Below are 19,948 nucleotides of genomic sequence, written 5' to 3' on the forward strand. Positions count from 1 at the left end.
GAAACGTATCAAATTTACTTCTGTGTGGCTTTCCCTGCCACCTGCGTCTACACATGGATTCATCTCAGGGAAGACCTGAGTGATGAGAGCAGCAAAATGTATGCAGGCATTTTTAACGTATACTCCTCCAGGAACTTCCACTTCCCTGTGTACCAGCTCTGCAGCAGATACCTCTCAAGGTTTAGAACAGCAGAGGCAAGAAGGGATTCACAAGCGACGTATGGCACCTACAGTGACAGGGGCTCTGTCCCCCTAGCGCTCCTCTGCCCTCTCGCCCAAGGAGCAGCCCGGCCAGTACCACTTGCTTCCTTGATTCCTCTAAGATTAATAATCCCCAAGCAAGGTGAAGCAGGCCTAGCATCAACACACATCAACAGGTACCGTGCTGCCCATGTCTCTACCTGTCTACACGTGTTTAGTATTTATAGTTTCTGGAAGGGGCATGGTGATCTAGGGCATTTTTCAAACCTGGGTCCCATTCTGACCAAAGATAGAGCAAAGATACAAAGAGATGCACTGACTATTACAATCAGGAGAGGTGAAAAAGCTGAAGTCAAAAGCATGCTGAGCAGGCTGAGCAGGCCAGGGCAGCCAAGTACAAGCCTTTAAATCTGAGCTACGTATGGAGCGAGTCCATCTCACTCCCTGATATTCCATCTAGAACGAGTCTATGTCAGGACATCCTCGGTTCCAAGGCCCCCTTCAGAATCATTATTCTCCCATTTTACACAAAAAGTCGTTATACCTTACCATGGACGGGGGATAGAAGACCCTCCCCCAAACCAAGCAAAAGACCATTCAAAGATATTAGGATAAATAAAAAAGTATATGACTCTTGGGGCCCCTGGGTGGCTCAGTCGTTAAGCGCCTGTCTTTGGCTCAGGTCATGATCCCAGGGTCCTGGGATCGAGCCCCGTGTCCAACTCCTTGCTCAGCAGGGAGCCTGCTTCTCCCTCTGTCTGCCGCTCCCCCTGCTTGTGCTCTCTCTCTCCTCTCTCTCTGACAAATAAATAAAATCTTAAAAAAAAAAAAGTACATGACTCTAAAACAATTCTTCTGGTGGCACCTGGGTGGCTCAGTCAGTTAAGTGTCTGCCTTTGGCTCAAGTGATGATCCCAGGAGCCTAGGATCGAGCCCCACATGGGGCTCTCTGCTCAGCGGGGGGCCTGCTACTTCTCCCTCTCCCTGCTGCTCCCCCTGCTTGTGCACACGCTCTGTCAAATAAATAAATAAAATCTTTAATAATAAATTTAAAAAATTAAAAAAATAAAACAATTCTTCTATATGTCAGGCAGTTTTCAATTCCTTGCCTTCAGAAACTTCAGGAGACCTGGTGTCAACTGACACGTACTGAAATAATCTACCTGTTCATACAAAAATAGGTCACTGGGCTTTTGTGCAGATAACTCAAAAGGAATTTCAATACCTGAATGACACTGCTCAAAGAAAAATAAGCACATCTAAACGAAGTTTCTCTTATCTATAAAAAAAATCTAGAATTTGGTTGCATTCTACCCTGTCTCATTCTTCATGATATATTTCCAATAACATTTCTATTTTTACAATTAACTATTCATCAAAATGTGTATGATTTGTTGTTTTGATAAATTGGTACTAATCATAAGTAGTTTTCAATTTCTCGGGGTGCCTGGCTGGCTCAGTCAGTAGAACATGTGACTCTTGATCTCGGGGTCATGAGTTCAAGCCCCACAACGGTCACAGAGTTTACTTTAAAAAAAAAAAAATTCTCAACTGACTTACAAGCCTTATGGTCAGAGAAAATTTTAAATCTCAGTTTCTGTTAAGTATGTCATAAAGAAGTAACTAGGGTGATCATTTAAAGATTTTCAGGCAGGGGCATCTGAGCGGTTCAGTCACAAAACTTGTGCATCTGACTCTTGGTTTCAGCTCAGGTCATGATCTCAGGGTCGTGAGACTGAGCCCCATGTCAGGGTCTGAGCTCAGCGGGGAGTCTGCTTCTCTCTCCCTCCCTCTCCCTCTGCCCCCTTACCCTGCTCTCCCGTGTGTGCGCACACTCTAATAAATCAAACTTCAAAAAAAAGATTTTCAGGCATAAAAGTACGTCATATTGGGATTAAATTATTTATGGGGAGTGGAAGAGAAAACAGATCAAGAAGGAAGAGTGGGATAAAATTTCAGACTTAACTAAAGAGCTTCATCATGAACTTTTGAAATGAAAGATACTGGGTGTCAAACTGCTATGAATACACTTCCAAAAGTAGTATAATAGCTTTCTCTTAAATTATAACACAAATATTTATGGTGCCAGAAAATTGTCTTCTTTGCAACTTATGATGAAAACTTTCCTGTTAACCTGAACACGTGCAAGGGAGTATATACTTTCTCAAAATTCTTTTGCATGATGATGATGAAATTTATGATGAAAACTTTCCTGTTAACCTGAAAACGTGCAAGGGAGTATATACTTTTTCAAAATTCTTTTGCATGTAGAAGCAGCTAAGAGACTGTGAAGCACTGAGGGCAGAAACTAGTCTCCCCGACGGTTATAGGTGCTTACAACATGTCTGACACCCATCAGAAGTACGGACAGAAGGAAAATAAAATAGAAATCCCAGGCTCTTAACATTCTTTACAACCACTCATTATGTATCCCCTCAAAAACTGGAAAAGTGACTACTACGGACTTACTGTTTCAACTACTACCAAGTTTCAAAAAAGCAATTGAATCTAGCTGGACAGCACCACTGAACTCACTGCATGCACACCAATTTCACTCTAAACACCCTTTTACACACAACAGTGCCCCCTCCTTTTAAACTAGGGCCTCATTTCTCTCTTCATCTTACAAAGTAGTACCTCCGCTGCTCGTGCAGTCTGAGGAACGCGACTGGCAGATCTAATAACTTCTGGCTGTCACATGCTCATGATCAGCTCCACTACGTGGAAGATGATTTTCCTGCTACACCATCCTCCCCAGATACAAAATATTACGACAGAGCCTAACACGCACATCTAAGTAAGGTGAACCTTTTAGTATCAAGCCTCCCCACACCTGCTCTGTTCGTCACTGCCCACTGTCTGAGGACGGGAAGCCATCAACAGCTTCAAGTTAGCACAGTGAGACAGTGGGTACACCAAATGTGCAGAACCTCCATAAACACAACTATTTCATTTTACATACCTCAATTCCTTTAACAGGAGAAAAGCAGGATTGCTAATTAATAGCTGACATCTAAAACTTGCCCAATAAATATGAAGCCAGACTCACTGAACACCAGGAAACCAGTGTTTGGAGAAAACTGTCCTGTTGGGAGGCCTCGGCTTTTCGGGAATAATGGGTGGCAGGGTCTCAAATGGCCAGGCTGCTTGCCACACTGCAGCCCACCTGCACATGTCTTACGGGCTCCTCTTCCAGTCTCAAGCCAGGAGGGCAAGGGCACACGGAGGAAGACTTGCACGATGTTTCTTCTACCTTGTCCTGCCTCCCTGTCTGGAAAGGTAAACAGTGCTGGACTGCCTCTGGTCCTGAGCAGAGTCTGTAATTCATGATGCCTCCAGCACTACCTGGCTTGGATTTGCGTGGGCACAGTTTTGGTGTACCGTGAACAAAGCCCCGCCCCCAGTAGCCTGGAAAATGCTGACCCACCTTAGACTGTAGATATTGGCAGTCCCGATGTGAGCCAGTAAAATACAGCTCAGAGACCAAGACCCCCGGATGCATTAAAGGGTTTGCTGGGTGGCAGCTCTTCAGAACCAACAGTAGGGCCTCTGTTCAGTGTGGGACCGGTTCACACAACACCTTTTAACAGGTGAGCCTGACCTCCCTTCCTAATGAAAGCCAACTGTCACTATCCAACAACTATGAGAAATGCTGGCCTTTCTTTGTAGGCACTTGCAGAAATATAGAAATGCTGAGGACTTTTTTTAAGGGATTAATCTGTACCTTGCTTTTTTAAACAGGTTTCAAAGAGTAGCTCTAACCACCCCCTTGAAGTAGCTTAACCCAACCAAACACAGCCCAGGGCAGCAAGAAACACACTCTAGGAAGATGTGAAATCCCAGGCCAGTGAACTGCTGACGTTTTGCATACTTTAGACTTGAGTTAAGAATTATTAATAATTTACCAACAATTCTACCATCTCCAGATTAGCTCTGGGCTATAACAGATTTCTTTAATTTATGAATTATCAGAACTCATTCCTTTTAACTAAATAGTTTCCAACAAGAAGGGAAAAGTGACTTGGGTTACCAGGATCTCCCCAGAAAAGTTTACGGAGAACTATTTGTGAGTCTTCAGCTGGGAAATGAGATAGAGGATTAAAAACATAAAACTGGAGGGGGGCATTCCAGGGAAGGAGCATACAGTTGTTCCATACAACCTCTGACCCAAATCCAAAAAGCCCAGTTAAAGAAAATGCATCATGTGTGCTCCCCATCCATCCAGACGACTACATTTTCAGGGTTATTGCATAAAGAAGCACTAAAATATTGTCATGCAATGCTTTAATTTGGAAATGAGGTTCTTGTGATAGTGCCTGTGACTTTCATAGCATAGAGAATTACATACACGTGTGAGCGTGAAAATCCCATGTTTGGCACCTTGACAGTACAAACACTGCAATGAGATGGAGAGAGTAGTGACTGATACATATGATGACAGTTACTTTTAAAAATTAGAGAATGCTCTGTGTTTACATTAACTGCGGGTACATGGTGACCTAAGTTTAAAGAACAGGATGAACCTTTGTGGACCGCTCGATAAAGAACTGGGTCATAAAATAAGGATCTGCTGCACTGAAGCTGACAAAGCCAAACCCCTTGACTGCATGTTGGGCCCGAGGGTAGCAAGGTGCGCTATTCTGGCCTGAAGCAGAAGATCACGATGCAGGAGCCAAGAGGAAACACCGATGCAAAGATTTCTTTCTACCAGTGCCGCCAAATGGGCTTTTAAAAGCACAGACGCACATTCTTATACTACATGCAGGGAAATGTGACACAAAGTATTGCATGTTAATGTCAAGCTTGCTGCCATCATTTCTCTAAATATCCATGAAAGTTTCTTATCAGTTATAAAACATGAGAAAGCAAAACCTTTTTTAATTACACAAAAATGATAACTATTTTACTAAAAAAAGTATTTTCAATTAATTTCAGTGCTCTTGAAGGAAGTGTGTGTGCAGAGGAGAGAGAGGGAGGGAGGGAGGAGGGGAAGGAGACAGGGAGGGAACACATTTCTGAGTGTCATTTTTCCCTCCAAAACCACCCAATATGGTCAACTTTGTTTTAAAGTGTTAGATTTAGGAAATTTTCCTCAGTGAGGAACAAACAGAAAGCAGGAAGTCTAAACAAAAGCAAATTAAATCAAGACAAGGACATCAAAAACAAATTTGGCTTTACTTTTCGGTGGAAGTTGATCCTATATCTAACACTGCACAAGGTTTCTTGCACAATGAAAAGAGAAGCAGAAGTCCCTTACACTGCCTCGCTTTGCCAGAGAATCACCGTAGTCTGCTGGCAAAGTCCGCTTGCTGGACTTTTTCTGCTCATGTTCAACTGCATCTTCAATTATAGGCTCAAGCCTCATCTGGACAAACACCAAAGATTGGGATCAATGTCTTTTCATTATACAAAGAAAGATCTAATACCCTGTTTTATGTCTCTGCAGTCCAATTAAACAAATGTATGACTAGCAGGATTCAAAGTTAAAGAAAATGCAAAACCCCAGCAGTGACAAAAATCAGACATTCTAGGCCCCGACTTAATTTCTTGACAACTTCAAGGTTTGTAAGGTCTGTTTCTGAGACCAGATTGGGATTTCAGCATCTTCATTCAAGACCCCACCCAGGAAACTAATCTATTAAAATCCCCAAATTTAAATAAAATCTATCCCCCGCAAATTTCACAAAGAATATTATGTCAATCTACCACCCAATCTTCCCCAACCCCTTTGTAGCAAAACCCCTCCCTAGAGAGAGTGCTAATATGCAAACAGCTGCTTCGTCTCAGAAACCGAAACGCTACTGTGCATTACCTCGGTGAGGATAGTGGTGTCGTAGGATGGCTGGTACTTTTCTTTCTCGTGAGCCGTTCTCTTCTCCATCTTCTCTCGGTCCGTTTTTTGTTTCCTGTCTGCACCTTTAGGCTTAAAAACAAAATAGATGATCTCATCCATCAGGCTGAAGATGGACAATTTACAAGCAAAACTGGGCCTTAGTTACTAAAAGCCTCGTTTCTATCGCTTACCTTAAACACTTTGATTTGGCAGCTAGCCGAGTGGAGATGATCCGTGTACTCTCCGTTCTCATTCTGCTTAAAGGTGTCAACCTGAATCCTAAAAGGCACCCCCTTCTCACCTCCATGCTTCCGGGGAGTAAACTCTGTGCTGATGCAGTGCACCTGGAAAAGAACTCAAGCTGAAAGGGACTCAAAGTACCGCCCACTGAGTCTCCTTCAATTTGGCTCCTTCTCAGGTGTTTGCCACAGCCATAAATTCAGGATCCTTCCAAACAAACTCCTGCATATTAGCGAGACGGCTGTCATGAATTCCTCTGCATGGCTTTCCTTTCATAAATCCACCTGGGCCTTTCTGAACTTTCTGGCAATGAGCTCTTCCCCAGTCCAATGCCTCTCCTCTCACGCAGGACTTGTTCGGGTCACAGGACTTGTTCGGGTCACGCGGACGTCTCCTACCTCCACACTCTGGACCGAATGATGCTCTCAGACCCAGCGTCCTTGGCCTTGCACGTGGCTCAGTCCACAGCAACCGACCCCTAACTGCCGAGAGCTTCTGTCGCCTGCCCTCTTCTGTCACCACCTGGACTCTAGCCAGCCCATCAGGCTCCTGCTGTGCCTACACACACTTATGAGACCACCTGGGGGCCTGGGGGCATGGCCACGACTCACCATGCCCATATCGATCTGAACTCTGCTGTCAACCTTCAAAGTTCACCAAGGACAACGCTCATCTCCCACCACTTCCGCCCCTCTCCTGGCACCAGCACAACGTCAACTAACATGAACCGTGTCCCTAGTGACTATTCGTTAGTAGGAGACAGTATTTGGTAAACCACAAAAAACACAAAATACTAAAGATTCTTAAAAAATAAATACATAAGTAAACAAATATTCTTTACAGTTCATACAAATCAGACTACTTAGGTTGATCAGCAATTAAGCAATCTCCCTTTCCACATAAACATTACCTACTCAGTTTTAATTCCACCACTTACAAATCTGAATATACATTAATACTTCTAAAAAACTCTTCTCTTAGAGATACAAACTGAGGATTTATGGGTGAAGTGAGATGCCTGGGAGTTGCTTTCAAGTATTCCATCAATAACGAAAACAAAGGAAACTACTAAATAACTGTTGAAGCCAGGTGATGGGTACATGGAAGATTCATCATTATTATTCTCTTACTTTTGTGGGGTTTGAAATTTTCAGTATTAGAAATGTCTTTAAATTATGCTAGAGAGAAAATCTTAAAACTGTACACTTTTTTTCAATCCCACCCTTTTATTCTACTTTATTTTTTTAAGTAAACTCTACGCCCAATGTGGAGCTTGAACTTACGACCCCGAGACCAAGATTCATATGTTCTACTGACTAAGCCAGCCAGGCGCCCCAATCCTACCCTTTTAAACAGGAGCTTTTATTCAAGAGAAATGCATCTTATGAAAAACAGAAGTTTTGATTACTGTCACTAACCATGGTAAAAGTTAACGTCTGTATAATGCTTTACATATCCGATTGTCTTTGTATATGTTAGCCTATAAATGACGGATTTAGTAAATTAACTCCAATTTAACAGTATATATGTATGTAATTAAAATATATATAAAATAGAAGACATTACAAGATAGCTTACAAATAAGCATTTAAAGAAGGTAACATCATGTGTCAAGAATTTAATCTCATCCTTGGCCTTTTAAATGACTAGGCTAGTATACTTCTAATAATGCAAAAACTCCAAACCTGAATGAAAGCAGATGTGCGCTTTGCAGGGTCCCACAGAAATTCAACTGCATTTAACTGGCTTGGATTTGTCCTTGTGTCAATTATTCCCACAGACATTGGAATATCTGTATTTTAAAAAGAGTTACATAGAAACTCATCCACTACGAATAATTAAAAAGCTTACAACTTACTATAATTATGTTCACATGCAATTATTTCACCTCCATGCAGAACCTTTTCCGTCAGTGTTTTCCCGGTCAGTGATGCTAACGTCGAAACCCACCCAATGCGATCAGACTTTCTCCCACCATGGTTTCTATTTCATTTTATTCAACATACAATGGATGGTGCCAACTGAGAATTAGATAAATTATTTCAAAACTCCAAATTCCTGGCTCAGGTTCTTTTAGAGCTAAAAAACCACTTCATTTCTAAACTATAGAACAACTCAAGGCACACCGGATCTGCTAACACCAAAACTCTCTCCATACAATTATACACGGTGCCTTCCCTACCCACCACGCACAGCTAAACAACTGCCTGAATCTCTCCAGAGTCTTCTCACAGCCACTTGTACCTAAATCGAGAAGTCTGTCTCCTGGACGATTCCACTTCCAGCCTTCAAGTTGCTGATGCTCTGTATATTGTAGCCGTCTGTCATGGAACACAACTCTTATGATGCTCTATGGAACAAGTGGGGAAAATGAGTACTTTTAAACTGGTCCAGCTAAAATGCAGAAGCATTTTCACTTCTTACGCATTAACCCATAATAGAAGAGCATACCAAAAAAAATTCTGCTTTACACATTTTCTAAGTGAACTGCTTTGTTCTTGGAGTATCTGAATAACTCAAATAAAAGGCACAAATAAAATGATTACTTAGGTAAAATTTTTATTTACAATCTGATATTGCAATTCAAAATTAAGGTACACGCCCATAAAATCAGTGAGCAAGAATTCTATTTCTATGAAGAAAACATCGGATACAGACAGGAATTACTAAAGTCAAAGAGTAGTATAAACAGAAACAGAGAAACCCAGGTACAATGGTAAAACTGTTCATTTAAAATAAGTTAATAAATGAACTTCTTTAAAGATCATCAAGGATGAATACTAATATACAGAAATGCTGAATCATTATATTGTATACCTGAAACTAATATAACACTGCATGTTAATTATACTTCAATGAAATTAAAAAATAAAGAGATAGTCAAGGAATAGGTGGGGGGATCTGCAAAATAAGACCCAGCAAAAAAAAAAAAAAAACCACATATGCAAAAGTCATTCTCTACTATTTCATTTGTTATCTGAGGTAAGCAAGGGGGAAAAAAAAAACCACCAACCCACAGGTATACTGATCCAAACACTACGGTTCCTAGGTAAGACTTTACTCCACAAACTCCGGGCCAGTTCTCTGCTCTCCACCCATCCCTCCTTTGCCTCCCACACGTTTGGAGTGCCAAATATTGTTTCATTCCAGAAACAGGAAAACAGGTCATCCAAATGCCTTTCAGATACCACATGTGCACGAATTCGTGTTTGTGACACATTTTTGATAACTTTCCCATGATGCAATAAGATATTCATATTTCCAGTAGATGCTCTGGTATAAATAGGAAATAATTTGTTACCATTACATATAAATATTATTTTAGTGCCCCTGTCTTCCCTACCCACCAGGTACTGCCCATAGCAGATAAATTTTGAAGCAAACTATTTAAAAGTAGCCGTATTTATTTTTTAAAGATTTTATTTATTTATTTGAGAGAGAGAGATAGCGAGAGAGAGCAGAGCAGGGAGAAGAGGGAGAAGTAGGCTCCCTGCAAGCAGGGAGCCCCATGTGGGGCTTGATCCCTGGACCGCGGAATTATGACCTGAGCCGAAGGCAGATGCCCAACCGATTGAGCCACCCAGGCGCCCCAAAGTAGCCGTATTTTAATTTGAAACACAGTTGACCCTTGACAACATGGGGCTTAGGGGCGTTGAACCCCCCCAAAACTTAAGTACTTAATAGCCTACTGTTGACTAGACACTTTACCGATAACATCAACAACAGCCGAGAAACATATATTTTATATGTTATATATATTATATACTGCTTTCTTAAAGTAAGCTAGAGAAAAGGAAACAGTTACAAAGAAAATCGTAAGAGAAAATACATTTAGAGTACTGTACTGTATTTACTGAAAAAAATCTGCCTGTAAATGGACCCACACCGTTCAAAGCTGTGTTGTTCAAGGGTCAACTGTCGTTTAAAAAGAGCCCAAGTCAGTCGTCAGGACCAAAGTAGAAATCTACAAAGGCACGGTTGCTGCTCTGATTCAAGCCCATCTGCCTTCCCCACCTGCACCCGCATGCACAGGGCCTGCCCAGGCAGTCCACTACACCCACTTCACGCCACTGCCTGTGGGCAGCAAAGCCTCACAGTGAAGGTGCACGGGCTGGGGGCAGCCCCTGGGTCACTCACCAACACACTGAACTCAGAATAAAGTGCAGCAGAGAAATGACATGATTTTGATTCTTCCGTATTTAACTGAATCCACAAATTCAGATGAAAATAGCATGAGAATATAAGTACCAGATTTGAGAGCTTTACTAAACACCATTCTAGGAGGTCAGACTAAGATAGTTCAGTAAGGAATATGAAAGGAGAACCATAGTTAAGAAGTGGCAATATATAAAAGAAAACTTAAATGAAATTGGAAGGGAAAAAGTCATGAACTCAGACACCCAGCAACAGATAAAGGGGCCCTGACAATACGACAAATAGAACAAGCACCTCACTGAGTACAGGAAGCACTTCCACCAAGTTCCAAAACACCCCTGCCACCCCACCCTTTGTCCCCCAAGACTCCCCCACAGTAGCAGAGTCAAAGATCGTGGGGCCAGGAATCAGACTTGGGGAGCTTCTAGGTAAAAAAGGACGTGATTTTGGGGAAATGCACCGTGTAGCCTGTGGCGGTGGCCGACTGTCGCTCTGCATCCCGGGCAGACTCTCGGGATCTAACCAGACGTTTTCTGGCACAGCCACCACATATGAGACAAGTGGCTTATCAAGGGGAGATGAAACCGACTTAAGACCTTTTAAAAATTAACCTTTCCAATCCGGAAGCGAACTGTTTAGGGAAACCGATGCTTTCAAATTAAGTACCCTTGTCTAGGCAGAATATGCTGATTTAATGTCAACAAAACCTCTACTTTGCGCTTGTAGGGGGATGGTTTCTTTACTGTCAACAGTTCCCTATCTCATGATAAAGAGTCGTTTTTGCCTTCATTTCTTAACTTGCGTTCATTGTGTATATTAAATGTTCTTATGTATTTTAATTTGGAACTAAATTCCAGGAAGCTGAACTTAAAACAGTCATGTAACAACATAACTAATCCTGCCATTCCAACTTAATCTGACAGATATTTTTAACTAGCTTACCAAAAGTATTTTAAACATTAAGTCTCCTCTATCAGACTGGTCCTTTCTAAATCTTACCACCTATTCACAGTGAACCTCCCTAGAAAGCCATTTATCTTCACTGATAAATAACAAACGGCTTCAAAAGTGACTTTCTCCAGTGCTTTGATGGAAACTTAATTTTGGCATTGGATCCACATGCCAAAGTGTGTTTTATTTTCCTCAGGATGCTGAATAGCTATGAATGATGTGCTTAGTTAAAATTACTGTTTAAAAGAGGAATTAAAATTATGAGTTAGTAAATTCTGTAGTCCAGCCAAAAAAAAAATGGAAAAGGAAAAAGAAAAAAAAAAAAAACAAGCACAAGGGGGGAACAAATAAAACAAGACTGGCAAACTGCTGACAGTTGTGGCCGCTGGTGGGAGAACTTATCCTGGGCACCCATGACACACATCTGAAATTTATCAGAAACCACCACATGATAAACACATGTGGATGCACCATACCATTCTACCTCTGGGTATGTTTGAATTTTACCAGATAAGTAGTTTTTTAGTAGTATTCTAATATTTTTGGATCCAGTTTTAAGGCTCTCAATACAGGGCACATAATAATGCCTTACTCCATTTTATAGACAAATCTACAATTTAAACAATTTTTCTACACTTCTACACTGATTAAAAAAAAAAAAAAACAAAACAGCATCTCACAGCCACCAAATGTATATGTAACTTTCATAGGGACAGAAGAGTTCACCCACATCTTCCCTTAAAATACGTATCATTGGTTGGATTTTAACTGGGTGTGAGATAATTGGTAGATCTGCTGAAGGTGAGCCAGGGTGCCCAATGGCCTGACAATAAGCCAGCTTGGGACCAGGGCATTCTGAGAGAATCTTGGACATTCCTAAGCTTCCTACACACTGGAAAATGAGAGCTGTTAAGTCTGGCTCCTCCATTTGTCACTATTTGTCATAAAAGCCCAGCAGAGAACAGCCAATCCAAGTAAAGCTTGCTCACTCTGAACGCTGATGGCTTTTTTAAATGGTGCGCCCAAACAGTATGCGCTACGGTCAGAATGCCAATAGGAGGGAATGAAAAAAATAAGACCATCTGACTTACCCTCCAGGGAAATGACCAAATCCACTAATATAGACACGATAGACTCAGAGTACAAATGGCAAAAATAACCTCTCTCCCTCTGTTCCAGGTAAGATAGGAGCCCCGGGGGGCACCTGGGTGGCTCAGTTAGTTAAGTGTCTGCCTTCAGCGCAGGTCATGATCCCAGGGTCCTGGGATCGAGCCCCACATCGGGCTCCCTGCTCCATGGGAAGCCTGCTTCTCCCTCTCCCGCTCCCCCTGCTTGTGTTCCCTCTCTCGCTGTGTCTCTCTGTCAAATAAATAAAATCTTAAAAAAAAAAAAAAAAAAAAAGGAGCCCCGGGAGTCAGAAGTCTGGGAGTTCACTCCAAGTTGGCAAGACACTGATCGGTGGGGCGCGGACCCCCAACTTTCCCTCAACCTCCCACAGGATTGGGGACTTCCTGCCCCCACGAGTGGGAGGAACATTAAAACATCCCAAAGACTCTCAAGGCCTCTGTGTGCTGGGCAACTGGCTTTCCCAGAGAAGCCAAATTTGTTAGCCTTAATATTAGTATCCATTTCCCCTGTGAAGGCTGTCTTTCCCCACACTCGCCCTCTAAAAAGGCAGATCCACAGAGGGGAGTCTTTCCAATGGAATGCCTCTCCATACTGAGGGCCCAGCAGTGCCCAGGCCCCTATATGCCTCTCTGTGGGAAGATGGAAGCATCAAGAGAACTCATGCCTGCTTCTCTCTTGCTAACAGTTAGATGAAGTTCTGCCTTCCTCCAATTAAGCTTCTTCCAGAAGTCTTGCCCTGTAATACTGTGGATTTATAATACACCGTGGTGTGTGACAGGTAGAGGCTAGAGGACCCACCCTGCATGACACTGGAGGGGACAGAGATGGTTCTGAAGATATATCCTAAGAGGGATGAGCTACACTTGGAATGACTGCCTTCATTCAGATACATCAACAGAGTGAACAGAGAGTTCAAATTTTACTTAGACAAATTTAAGGGGTGAAATAAAAGGGTTTTAAAAAGTTTCATATTAACACTTACATTTCCCCCCATATTATCTTTAACTTTTAAAGAAAAACTTAAAAGTCTTCATTGTGGTGGTAGGTTTTTTCCCCATAGCCACAACTATGGTACCTTAGTTTCCAAAGGGCTTTCACATTTATTTCACCCAATAACTGCTATCATTTCTGTTTTACAGATAAGTAAATAAAGTATAGCTCAAAAAGTTAGGAGTTTCAATATAGCCATTACTTCTTAAAGTGAAATTAAATGATTTTTAAATAACTCTTATGCAAAAAAACCCAAAACTTTTACAGCAAAACTGCTACTTTTTTCAATCATTGTAATATCTGTTAGCAATTAAGATGGCTCATCCTTACCTTTACCAATTTTCCAGTGATCTCAGGCATATCTCCCATTTTCCGGTTATCCAGCATCCGAATTTCGTAAGACTGACCTATTTTAAAGAAATTACTGAATGTAAAGAAACTGTGTATCACCAACAATCCATATAAAGAACAGGACTCTGTTTAACATAAAAATTCAATGGTCTCTCAGGGCGCCTGGGTGGCTCAGTAGGTTGAGCAAAGGACTCTTGATCTCGGCTCAGGTCATGATCTTGGTGTCGTGGGATGGAGCCCTGTGTCGGGCTCTGTGCTCAGTGCGGGGTCTGCTTGGGATTCTCTCTCCCTCCCCCTCTACTCCTCCCCCTCCCAACTTGTGTGTGGGTGTGTGTGTACGCGCAGGAGCACATACGAGTTTGCTCTCTCTCTCTCTAGTAAGTAAATAAAATCTTTAAAAGAAAAAATTCAACTGTCTCTCAACTAGAGAAGCAAATTCAGGTTGATCTTTCTCTTCCCTGCAAACACCATCCTCTCCTTCTTGCACAATTACAGAAGACTGAAGAGTTTGTCTCCCAATTTATTTTCATATGCTATAGTCCCACATACTAAATTTTCATTATGCATACATGCATAATCCAAGACCAAATTTTTATCAGTTTTATTGAGATATAACTTACATACCATAAAATTCACCCTTTTATTTTTTTTTTTTTTAAAGATTTTATTTATTGGGGCGCCTGGGTGGCTCAGGCTGTTAAGCGTCTGCCTTCAGCTCAGGTCATGATCCCAGTGTCCTGGGATCGAGCCCCACATCGGGCTCCCTGCTCAGCTGGAAGCCTGCTTCTCCCTCTCCTACTCCCCCTGCTTGTGTTCCCTCTCTCTCTGTCTCTATATCAAATAAATAAAATTTAAGAAAAAAATCTTAAAAAAAAAAATTTTATTTACTTACTTGACAGAGAGAGACAGCGAGAGAGGGCACACAAGCAGGGGGAGTGGGAGAGGGAGAAGCAGGCCTCCCACTGAGCAGGGAGCCTGATGCGGGGCTCGATCCCAGGACCCTGGGATCATGACCCGAGCTGAAGGCAGTTGCTTAACCAACTGAGCCACCCAGACGCCCCCACCCTTTTAAAAAAAAATGTACAATTAACTGGTTTTTAGTACATTCAGAATTGTGTAACCATCACACTACCAATTTTAGAGCATTTTCATCACCCACAAAAGAAAATCCTACTCCTCAGCAGTCACTTTCCATCCTCGCCCACCCCAGCCCCTAGAAACCCCTCATCAATCTACTTTCTGTCTCTAGGGATTTACCTACTTAACACACTTGATACAAATGGAATCACACAGTATGTGATTAACTGACTTCTTTTACTAAGCATATTTTCAAGTTTCTCACATGTTGTAGCAGGGCAGATCTCCCTTTTGTTGTGCTCTGCTTTATCACACTTTGCAGAAATTATGGTTTTTTATAATTGAAGGTTTGTGACAACCCTGCATCAAACAAGTCTATCAGGGCGCCCTTCTTCCAACAGCATCCGCTCACTTTGTGTCTCTGCATCACATTTTGTGATTCTCACAATATTTTGAACTTTTTCATTATTATATTTGTTATGGTGAACTGTGATCAGTCATTATAGCTCACTTTTTAGCAATAAAGTATTTTTTAACTAAAAATGTTGGGGCATCTGGGTGGCTCAGTTGGTCAAGCATCTACCTTCGGCTCAGGTCATGATCCCAGGGTCTTGGGATTGAGCCCCATGTCGGGCTCCCTGCTCAGCGGGGAGCATGCTCCTCCCTCTCCCACTCCCCCTGATTGTGCTCTTTCTGTCAAATAAATAAAATCTTAAAAAAAAAAAAGGTATATACATGTTTTCTTAGACATTAATGCTACCCCACACTTAACAGACTCAGGATGGTGTCAAGATAACTTTTATATGCACTGAGAACCCAAAAAACCCATTTGACTCACTTTCAGGCTACATTTACTTTATTGTGAAGGTCTGGAACAGAACCTGCAGTATGTCCGAGGTGTGCCTGGACTGCACTCCTTTCTACTGCAAATATTATTTCACTGCACAAACATACCACATTTTGTTCATCCATTCATCAGCTGATGGACATCTGGGTTGTTTCTCCTTCATGGCTATTATGAGTAATGATACTATGAACATTTGTGTACTGCATTTTGTGTGAGCCCAGACCAAATTTTAATGCTAGAGCCTTCTTCCTTGTGACCAATGAACCCAACTCACATTCTCTCACTGCTCAGTTAGTGTCCATAAGAAAACACAAACAGATATTCACACACCAACTTTATAATTAGGAAAATAAGCTGCTGCCAAAAGTTAAGAATGTACTCCAAACCCACAAAAATGATTTCTGGATTATCTGTCATTAAGTAATAAAGACAGTATACTTTGATATGGAGAAAAATCAACAGTAATTAAGGAGTTCTTCTAGTACTATATGAAGTTGGGGATCTTTATGGTCTAGTCCACACTCCAATGGGGCTTACCCTGTATAAAAATATACAAAGGGTACTAGATCATACGGTCACATAACACAACCAAATCACTCCAAAGCTGGTGAAAGAAAACCATTATACAGAGTATGTTACTAAGGAAGAGTCCTTAAGTCATTCAATGAATTGAGAGAGATACCACTAATACTATGGCAAAAGACATTTTTAAAAAGTTAAATTTGCAACATACTTAACAAAGGATCTAAGCTCAGAAAATAAGAAATTTCAAAATAAAGCACATAAAATAGGCATTTTTTAAAACTATACCATCATACTTAAAATTACACTCAATCTCACAAAAATTTAGGCAATAAAAATTAAAATGTCTGTGGCTAACTATCAGATCAACAAACAATGTTTAATTAAAAACCACATGGATGAGGATAGGGGAGAAATAAGCACATAAAATGTGGGAAGACTATGAACTGATAAAAGTCTTTCTGAAAACCAACCTGGCTACCCCTGTTAAGTTAAACACTGTATTCTTTGACTCAGGGATTCTGACTAATCATTACAAACAAGAAAAATGCAAGAGAGGCAATATCTGCAACTCACATTAGACACAAAGGTTATGCTCCCTAATACAAACAACTTCTACAAAATCACAAATGCCCAACATCTCTATAAGAAAAAAATGAGCAAATAACATGAACAAGTGGTTCACAAAAGGAAGGAAATGCCAACAGTTCTTAAATATATTAAAAGACATCCAATCTCCACCAGAGATATGCAAATTAAAATCACACTGAAATCAATTTTCGCTTATCAGGTTAGCATAAATCCCTCAGTCTGAAACAGTCACTCAAATACGGACAGCAGGAGTGGAGATGGTAAGAAACTGCCACTCCAGAGATTATTTTGAAGGGAGAGCCTAAGCATTTGCTGGTGTATTAGATGTACAGTGTAAGAGAAAAAAAAAAAGAGTTGAGGATGATTCCAAATTTTTGGAAGGTCCTGAACATGAGGAAGACCACCAGGAGTAGATTTGGGGGAGAAAATCAAAAGTGCAATTGAACACATTAAGTCTGAGATAACTACTGGCCATCCAAATTGATAATCAGGTTGATTTACAAATCTGGACCTAAGAGGAAGAAATCCTGATTGGAGATATTAACAGAGGACTTGTCAGGGTTACAGCTGTTAGGTAAAGCTACTTAAATACAAGATCATCTGAGGAGTGAGCGTAGAAAAAGAGCAGAGGGTCAAGACACTTCCCTGGGATAGATAGTAACCCAAAGAAAAGCAGCCAGTGAGATGCAAAGTGAAAGAGGTGCATAGCAACCTGCCCAGAACAGAGAGAAAACTTGTCCCACCAGGATTGTCTTATGATCCTCAAAATCTCAAAATTCTCAGGATTAAAAAAATCAAATAAAGGACAAAACCTCCATGTTCCTGTCTTCCTTTGTATCATTTTTCCTAGTCAACCTAACAAGGATACTTCTGTGCTCAATATAAAGTTCAGTCTGTTTCCACAAATACATCTCAGGATCTGTTGCTCCTATATTAAAGCACTGCAGACTTTTATTCTTCTAAAATCAATTTTTTTTTTTTTTTAAGGCTCCATAACACTTGTTATTCTTCAAATGGTTTCTCTAGGGGCACCTGGCTGGCTCAATCAGTGGACCGTGCGACTCTTGATCTTGCGGTTGTGAGTTCAAGCCCCATGCTGGGTGTAAAGATTGCTTAAAAATAAAATCTTTAGGGGCACCTGAGTGACTCAGTTGAGCATCTGACTTCGGCTCAGGTCGTGATCTCAGGGTCCTGGGATCGAGCCCCATGTTGGACGCCCTGCTCATCGAGGAGTCAGTCTGCTTCTCCCTCTCCCTCTGTCCCTCCCCCGGCTTGTGCTCTCTAATAAATAAATAAAATCTTAAAAAAATAAGAGTATAATAACACACTTTCCAACAAACGTGGCAAATTTCCTGGTCATTACACAGGTATGGAGTCCCAGGTTTGGTCCTAGCCATTTATAAAAACTGCTCATCCAGCGGCAACAGGAAACTGTTGGTCTAAATAGCTGGTCTTACAGTACAGTCAGAAACCAATAAGCTACTTAGTTACAAATGACAGTAACAGCAGCAAGGTTCATGTGCTTCCTGTGTGCTGCCTAGCTTATAAATACATTATACACATTAATTCAATTTAATTCTCAACTACCTTATGTGGAGAGTATTAAATTAAGGAACTTGCCTAGGCTAGCAAGTGATGGAATGGGATCCACACATAGGCAGCCCCGTTCCAGAGACTGCAGACTCACCATGGCCCTTCTCCACCTCCCACCTCACCACATGCAGAAAAAGACACAAGATACTTTTAAATCACTGCTCACTGTAACTAGGTGAAACATTTAAAAGAAACCAAAAGGTATGTGAAGAATGTGCTTAAGGACATCTAACAGGCAATGGAAGTGTTTATATCCTAGCAGTGCTGTTTCATGGGCAACCATGTATGACAGCATCTACCAGGCCTTACTACAGAGATGCTAGGTTTAAGTTCTTTTTTACATTTCATCCTTTAGTGACAAGACCATCACATTCACCACAACCACGCTTAAGCACACAACTCACCCATCACATGAACAAGTAAGTTTACTGGAATAAATTCAATAAAATATTAATGATATAAATTTTTGTCATACAAAGACTGCATAAAACATGATTAGAATCTTCTTAGGTATTTTAAAATGGTTCTAATTCAGTGGCTGCCTGAGGCAAGCAGAACTCAATAACTGGGAGATAGGGAAAGAAGACTTTTTATTGTATACCCTTTCATACCTTGCGAATTTTGTAGTATGTATATAAATCATCTACTTAAACTGTTAAATTTTAAATGTTGCCAATTAACTAAAAACTTAGAAAACACTGGAACTATTCCAGTAAAGAGACTTGGTAGTTAAGAAAACTAGATTTGGAATCAGAAAACTCTTAAATCTTTATCTGTAAAAAGTATGGCATGGTCCATAATCCAAATAGATAACTGTAGGAGTAATTACTCCCTCCGAAGTTTTCATAAAATCATAACATGGAGAGAACTGTGCTTTCATTAATCATCACCATTATTTCCAATTTTCCTCTCGTGTACTAGAATGAATGCAGATAAATTCACATGTGAGTTAAAAAAGAATAAACTTGTGCTAACAATGACACCTTCAAGTACCCTGTCTAATCCCTTCTTACAGAATTTTTACGTCCTTTTTTGATAAACAATGCAACATTGCCATGTTAAGTCATTTTCCTTGGTGGAACTGAAGAATTCATCTGAATGCAAGAAAATGGATTCATGAGCCTTAAAAGTGAGTGCCAATCTGATTCCTAAAAACATAAGCAGTAAATTATGTCAATACTTAGTCAAACCATCAATACTAAAATGGTGTCACCAAGGCAGACTTCACAAGAACTTCCATGACAATGTCACTCCAGCTGAAAAAATATTCACGGGGTTTTACTGGATTCCAGATAAAATTAATCAAGTCTCATTATTATTTTCCATACCTAACCCTGATTCTCTTTATACTATATATTGCAGGAAAGGTTTCTATAAAAAAGTATCAACACTGCACATGCACTACTGAGAACATTTCCTTTGAAAAGAGAGCCCCATCATCTAAAGGTACTTTGCTGAGCCTAGACCTC

At 40.9% G+C, this 19,948-nt stretch overlaps 1 protein-coding gene across 5 annotated transcripts in view; it reads right to left on the minus strand.

The window, feature by feature from the left end:
* UBP1 (upstream binding protein 1) overlaps positions 1-19,948 on the minus strand; it is a 53,649-nt gene that overhangs the window by 14,231 nt on the left and 19,470 nt on the right. For 3 of the 5 annotated variants that reach the window (XR_013448478.1, XM_036085781.2, XM_036085783.2), the window contains exons 3-8: positions 13,829-13,905; positions 8,519-8,624; positions 7,960-8,066; positions 6,226-6,378; positions 6,014-6,124; positions 5,459-5,566 (exon numbers count right to left, since the gene is read on the minus strand). Coding sequence is in view for 4 of the 5 variants with exons in the window: in XM_036085781.2 (XP_035941674.2) it covers positions 5,459-5,566; positions 6,014-6,124; positions 6,226-6,378; positions 7,960-8,066; positions 8,519-8,624; positions 13,829-13,905 (662 nt within the window). In the remaining variant the exon portion in view is untranslated. The remainder of the gene's footprint in view (positions 1-5,458; positions 5,567-6,013; positions 6,125-6,225; positions 6,379-7,959; positions 8,067-8,518; positions 8,625-13,828; positions 13,906-19,948) is intronic. The other 2 variants (XM_036085782.2, XM_036085784.2) reach the window with 1 other exon arrangement.

This window comes from Halichoerus grypus, chromosome 1, assembly GCF_964656455.1.
Source record: "Halichoerus grypus chromosome 1, mHalGry1.hap1.1, whole genome shotgun sequence".
Taxonomy (NCBI): Eukaryota; Metazoa; Chordata; class Mammalia; order Carnivora; family Phocidae; genus Halichoerus; species Halichoerus grypus.